Source organism: Solanum lycopersicum, chromosome 12, assembly GCF_036512215.1.
Source record: "Solanum lycopersicum chromosome 12, SLM_r2.1".
In the NCBI taxonomy this organism is placed as follows: Eukaryota; Viridiplantae; Streptophyta; class Magnoliopsida; order Solanales; family Solanaceae; genus Solanum; species Solanum lycopersicum.
This window is the reverse complement of record NC_090811.1, coordinates 40,126,420-40,133,694: the sequence shown is the minus strand read 5'-3', so window position 1 is coordinate 40,133,694 and position 7,275 is coordinate 40,126,420. Positions and strand designations below refer to the sequence as shown.

Here is a 7,275-nt window from a genome sequence, read left to right as displayed (position 1 = left end):
CAGATTCAAGGATCGAATCCCTGCAACCCATATTTGTTATACCTTTAACTGTTTAACTGCAGTTCATAACAGTCCCTTCCCCATCAAAGCATCCTTGACCTCAAGGATTAGAATCAAAACCAGGAAACTTAGCCTTCAAAAAATCATAATCCTCCCAAGTGGCATCCTCTGGTGGAATATTATACCATTGAGCCAAAACCCGAACAACAGCCACATTGTTTCGTTTGACCATCTGCCGCTGCAGAATTGCCACTGGCTTAACCAAAAACTGTCCATCGTCATTTGTATAAGGCAATTCTGACTGTATAACCACTCGATCTCTGACCTTGTTCTTTAACAACGAAACATGAAAAACTGGATGAATCTTAGAATGCGAAGGTAGAGCTAATTTATAAGCCAACAACCCAATTCTTTCGACTATCAAATAAGGACCGTAATATTTAGAACTGGGCTTCAAATTTCATCTCAAAGCAATAGAAGTCTGCCGATATGGTTGAAGCTTTAAGTAAACCCAATCTCCCACTAGAAACTCACGCTCGGTCCTTTTCTTATCCGCGAAAAACTTCATTCTAGCTTTGGCAGCAGCAAGATTGTCTTTCAACAATTGAAGAAATTGTTGTCAATGCATCACCGCGTCTTCTATTGCCTGTACTACTGTCTCCAAAAGAGGTCCAATTGAAAGTTGAGGCGGAGTATAACCATACAACGCTTCGAATGGAGTACATCGCAGACCCGTGTGGAAGTATGTGTTATACCATCACTCTGCAGCAGGTAGCCATTGTTTCCACTGCGTATGCCTGCTTGTAGTCATACATCGAAGGTAATTTTCCAAACACCTATTGACTCTCTCAGTTTGTCCATCACTCTGAGGATGATAGCCCGAACTATAGTGCAATTGTGTACCCATTAGTTTGAACATTTCCTGCCAGAACTTACACAAAAGTACCTTGTCTCTATCAGATACAATACTGTCGGGAGTACCATGTAACCTATGAATATGTCTCCAATACAACTCAGCTACTGTTAAAGCAGTATACGGATGAGACATAGCTATAAAATGGGCATACTTGGTAAACCGATCTACCACCAACAATATCATGCTTTTAGCTTTCGACTTCGGCAAACCTTCTATAAAGTCCATGCTAATATTACTCCACGCTTGATTAGGAATTGGCAATGGCTGAAGTAAATCGGGATAGGCTGTATTGTCGTCCTTGTTACGATGGTAAATCTCACACTGAGCTACATATTCATTCACCGTATCTCTCATTCTTGGCCAATAAAAATATTGAGTTAACCTTTTGAAAGCGCCCAATTGGCCCGAATGTCCACCCAAAGGAGTGTCATGAAAAGTAGAAATTAGTTGTTGTCGTAAAGGCCCTTTGGAACCCACATAAACCTTGCCTTTCTTCCTTAAAACCCCATTGACGTTATGCCACAAACTAGGCCCGTGAACATCAACTGATATCAAGGTTAGCAGCTCTTGAACGTAAGGATCCTCTGTATAACTGTGCATAATTTCTTGTATCAAATTGGCGTAATCATACTCACAGCCATCAGAAAACCAGCCGAAGACTTTTCACTCTCTTGTAACCATTCGTCTCGCCTGGATAGAGCATCTGCTACCCTATTCTCCGCTCCTTTTTTGTATCGCAACTCATAATCAAGGTCTAAGAATTTCGTTAATCCTTTTTGTTGTATAGTTGATGTTACTCGTTGTTCCAACAGATATTTCAAACTGTGATGATCAGTCTTGACCACAAAGTGTTTGAACTTTAAATTATGTCTCCATTTATCTACTGCGTTAAGTAGATCCATATACTCCTTCTCATAAATCGACTTGCCCCTATGTTTAGGAGCCAATACTCTGCTAAAGAAAGCAATTGGCCTCTCTTGCTGCATAAGTACAACTCCAATACCCCCATGACTAGCATGAGTCTCTACCACAAACTCTTGGGTATAGTCAGGAAGAGCCAATACAGGTGTAGTCGTCATAGCTATTTTGAGAGCTTCAAAGGCAGTTTCGACATCCACACTCCATTTGAAGGCTTCATTTTTTAACAAATCAGTGAGTGGCCTGCTGATGGTCCTATAATTTTGCACATACTTCCGATAGTAACCTGTTATCCCAAGAAATCCTCTTAGAGCTCGTAAGGTCTTAGGTCTTGGCCATTCTATCATAGCTCGAATCTTCTGAGGATCGGTAGCCACCCCTTCCTTAGTAATAACATGGCCTAAGTATTCCACTTGAGCTTGCCCAAAAGAACATTTAGACTTCTTTGCAAACAACACATTAAGCCTCAAAGTTTCAAATACCACCTGCAGATGCTGTAAATGCTCCTCCATATTTCGGCTATAGATTAATATATCATCGAAAAATACCAGAACAAACCTTCTAAGAAACGATTTAAAAATCTGATTCATTAATTCTTGAAATGTTGCTGGAGCATTGGTAAGTCCGAACGGCATTACTCTAAACTCATAATGGCCCATGTGAGTCCGAAATGTCGTCTTGTGCACATCTTCCATCTTCATCCTAATTTGATGATAACCAGCCCTCAAATCTACCTTAGAAAAGATTGACGCCCCATGTAGTTCATCCAACAAATCATCGACTATAGGTATGGGATACTTGTCTTTAATGGTCAAGTCATATAATCCTCTATAATCGACACAAAACCTCCATGTTCCATCCTTTTTCTTTACTAACAATGCAGGTGAAGAATAAGGCGATTGACTAGCCTGTATGATTCCACTACTGAGCATCTCTTTCACCTGCTTCTCCAACTCATTCTTCTGATGGAAGTTATATCTATATGGCCTCAGACTAACTGGCATAGCTCTCAACTTAAGAGGAATCGCATGGTCAAACAGTCTTGCCGGTGGCAGTGACTTCGGTTCTGCAAAAATATCAGCATATTTAACCAACACATTATGAAGTCCCTCATTTATTTACCTCCTCCTCACTGTTTGTCATCATGTTCATCATAAAAAGATGAACAACTATAGCTTGACCCTTCTTCAACATCTTTTTCATTGATCCACTAGATAGCATACTCAAACTTCCTTCACCTGCAATTCCTGGCAGCACTAATTTATTAACCTTCCTGCCTATAGTAACACACTTCCGTTCATGATCAAACTTAGTCGGATTATGTTTCTTCATCCAATCATTTCCTAACACCAATGCACAACCACCCAAGGAAATAATGAGCAAATCTTCTATGAAAATTCTATCCTGAATTTTCCACAAAAATCCTTTACAGTGAGAGTTGCACATTACGTAATTACAATCTGCCACTGTCACTCGTACAGGAAAACACGGATGAGGTTGGTAGCCTGATGCAGCTATGGTATGCTTATCAATGAAGCTGTGTGTGCTTCCCGAATCAATTAAAATTGCCAGTTGTCGCTTCTTCATAGTCCCCTCAACAAGAATTGTATTCTCTCCTTTGTTATGACCAGTTAATGTATTAAGACACACAACTTGTTGTACCTCTTGTTCGACTACTCCTTCAATGGTTATCTCCTCCATGTCTTCCAATAGTGACATCTGATCAACTTCCCTTTCCTTCTCAATGAATCTAGTTAAATAATTCAACTGTCTCGTTTTGCATATATGTCTCGACCTATATTTCTCTCCACAACGGAAACACAAGTGATCCGACTTCCTAAACTCGTAAACTTCAAGAGTAAGTCGGTAAGGCCCATTCCTGTTAACCATCGCATTAGATGCTTTTCCTACTTCCTGCGCAGCTGCCGGCAACACTCTGTTCACTGTTCTATTCCTCCTTCGTGCAGTTTCAATAGCCATTTCCTTCATCCTCGCTTTCTCTACCGCTTCTTTCAACGTCCTCGGCTTGAACATTTTAACCTCAAATCTAATTTCCTCCTTCAAAGCTCCAATAAAACTAGATAAGAAATGAGCTTTGTTCAAAGCCGGATTTCGTATAAGCATTTGAGCTTTAAGATCTTCAAATCTCCCTAAAAACTCATCCACAGTACAGATTTGTTGTAGCTTGTTAAACTCTTCCACCACATCACTTACTACAATTTCTCCAAACCTGCTGATTAAATCCTCTTTAAACTCGATCTAATTCGGTATTCCGCTGCTTAACACCATCGACTGATACCATACTTCAGCAACATCAGTCAAGTATAAAGCAGCCATTCCTATCCTCTGTTCATTACCTACTCTATATTGTGTAAAAAACCTCTCACACTTTTGAATCCACACCTTCGGCTCTTGACCTGCGAAACCAGGTAACTCTCACCTTGGTAACGTCACTGCATTCGGCTGAACTCTATTGCGATTATCCCCATTTGGAGTAGGTAGTAAGCCTGCTCCCACATTCAGAACCACCGGAGCTCTTTCCAACACTCCTAATCTCTCCAAAATTAAATCTAATGCTCCTTGAATTCTAGTTTAAGCATGGCGTACTTCCTCTTGCGAATTCAGCAGATCGGAGAGCATTTTATCGTGCCTTGCTATCTTATCCTCTGTAATCTTCCAGCATGTGCCCTTAACCATTACACAGGTTCGAAGGCTCTGATACCAAGTGTTATGATCTTCCTAAGATCACAAGCTCAATCCACCAACAAAATCAAAAAATACAGAAGAAAACCAACTATAGAATTTATTGATATTGAAGTTCTTTATTACAACTACTGATACTACAACTATGGAATTTACTGCTATGCCATTGATGATCTGCAAGGAAAGAAGAAGAAGAAGAAGAAGAAGAAGAAGAAGAAGAAGATTCTGGATCGAAGAAGAAAGAAGGAAACAGAGAAGAGAATTGGTGTGACTTATTTTTCAGTTATTTCCCTCTCTCTTCCAGCATGACTACTTATAACAACCTCCACCAACAACCTGTACCCAAGTGTCATAATCCTCACCCTCAACTTTCCTTAATCGACTTCCAATCTCATCCATTCATTTTATATTTCTGTTAACCTTCCCATTTTCTGTTATTGCCAGATTCAAGGATCGCATCCCTGCAACCCATATTTGTTATACCTTTAACTGTTTAACTACAGTTCATAACAAATTGACAAACTCAATGCTATTGTCAGTTCTTATGACTTCAACAGATCTGTCAAATTGGTTCTTAACATAATGTAAAAACACTTATAAAGAAATACACACAACATATTTATTTTTGAATAGAAACAACATGCCATTCTTGAAAAATCATCAACGATAGTAATAAAATATTTGTTTCCATCAAATGTAGTTGTGTTATAGGGACCCCACAGATCAACATGTATCATGTCAAAACAAGCACTACATTTAATACTTCTTGAAGGAAAACTAAGTCTAGACTGTTTAGCATATGGGCAGACTAGACACTTAGACACTTGACACTGACTTTATTTATTCATATCAAAGATCTTAGCTATACTACAGAGGACACATGTCCTAATATTTGATGTCATAACTCTATATAAGAAATAACTTGAGTTACAGCTAATGGTCTACCTGTTTGACCAACTGCATGTGTGTTTGTATAGAAGCACTCTGCCTCTTGACTAACCTCCTGCACTTTCCCACCGTAAAGCTCCTGGAAAATAAAGAAGTTAAGGAAAAAGGTGAATGAGCAACCTAGTTCCTGAGTTAGTTGGCTTATAGGTATTAAGTTACACTTGAACTATGGTAGGTAGAATACATTTGAAATAACATTTTTGTCTGATAGAACACAAGAGCCAACATAAGTCAACTGATTGGTATCACCACTGGGCTGATATACAATCTTAGGGATCTCTAGTTTTGTCACAGTCTTTAATGAACATGTACAAATTAGAGATCATATGATTCGTAGCACTAGTGTCTATAATCTACACACTATAATTTGTAGATACAAAGAACGTTTTACCTGCAGTTTGAGCAGCAAGAGTGGTTTTGTAGTTAGGCTCTTTCTTGGGCTGATAGCTTTTAAGAATGTGATCATTTTGGTCCCTTGTGAATGTATATCCTTTAAGCAACGGCTTGACCTCCAACTCAGCTTGTCTTTCTTGTTGTTTATGATGACTTGAACATTCACCAAGTTAAATATGAAGTTGTGCTATGTGAAGTTTCTCTGCCATCCTGGTGCAGGTACATCATTATTACCTCCATAAGAAAATGAGCTTGACCAGAACTTTCAGAAGAAGCACCTTGTATCTTTCTCTTAGACTTGAAATCAGGTGGATAGCCAACTACCCTATAGAAAAATTCTTTATTGTGACCTTTACACTTACATAAGTCACAAATCATCATTGAATTCTTCTTGAACCTCAGGTTAACACTTGAATAGAGACAGTTTTAGAGTAAATGGCCATAGATTCCATACTTAGTGAACTCAGTCCTATACTGCTGGTGTGAGACACCACTGATTTTTGACTTTCATCCCCTACTATCATGGCATATGCACGACTAATGGTAGTCAATGGATCCATCATTAGAATTTGGCTTCTAGCTTGATGATAGGATTTATTAAGTCCCATAAAAAACTGATAGAGTTTCTGCCTGCTCATGTGAGCTACAAAACCCCTTGCCTTATCACAATTACAGCAGGGAGGAGTCTCTAAAGCTTCAAACTCATCCCACAAGGTTTTAAGATTAGAATAATGCACAGACACTGAGGATTTCCATGTTGTAGAGATGCATATCTTTATGAAGACTATAGGTCCTTGACCCATCTACCATGTCAAACCTTTCTTTTAAGTTGTTCCATAATTGTATACCACTGAGAAGACTCTTAGAAACTGAATTCATTAGCCAGGACAATACAATTGCATTAACCCTCTCCCATTGCCCCCACAAACCTTCAGTATGCAATTATTTTTTACATGATCCATCAATTAGCCCTATTTTGTTTCTTCCTAATATAGCAAGAGTCATAGACCTACTCCATAAAGTGTTGTTTTCCACTCCCAGTAATTGAAATGAAATCAGCTAACTCCACTTATATCAGGAGGGCTAAGAAAAAGAGGGCAATTGTAATCAATACTTTTACTGATGCTTGAACTCGGACATAGATCCACCTATATTTTCACCATTGTTACGACCTTGAGACTGATGCTTAGTTGATCTATCACTTGGCATTATAACTGAAAATTCGACTACACTTTGTTGCGGAAAATTATAAAACTCAACCTAATCAACTATGGAATTGTGAATCACTTGTTTCTGCAAATCAACAAACACAATTCTCTGCTTCTTCAAATCAAATCGCTTGTCACAGTTAAACACTTTGTATGGCTCTAGTACCATAAAATAAACTGTAAAGCTTT

General features: G+C 38.7%; 1 protein-coding gene across 1 annotated transcript; it reads right to left on the bottom strand.

Annotated features, from left to right (window-relative positions):
• Positions 1 to 1,527: 1,527 nt before the first annotated feature.
• LOC138340355 (uncharacterized) lies at positions 1,528 to 6,681 on the bottom strand. The gene is made up of 7 exons (XM_069292071.1): positions 6,287 to 6,681; positions 6,113 to 6,203; positions 5,483 to 5,564; positions 4,694 to 4,762; positions 4,275 to 4,341; positions 2,968 to 4,064; positions 1,528 to 2,900 (listed from the first exon to the last, which is right to left on the bottom strand). The coding sequence occupies exons 1-7, from the start codon at positions 6,679 to 6,681 to the stop codon at positions 1,528 to 1,530; spliced, it is 3,174 nt and encodes a 1,057-aa protein (XP_069148172.1).
• Positions 6,682 to 7,275: the final 594 nt, after the last annotated feature.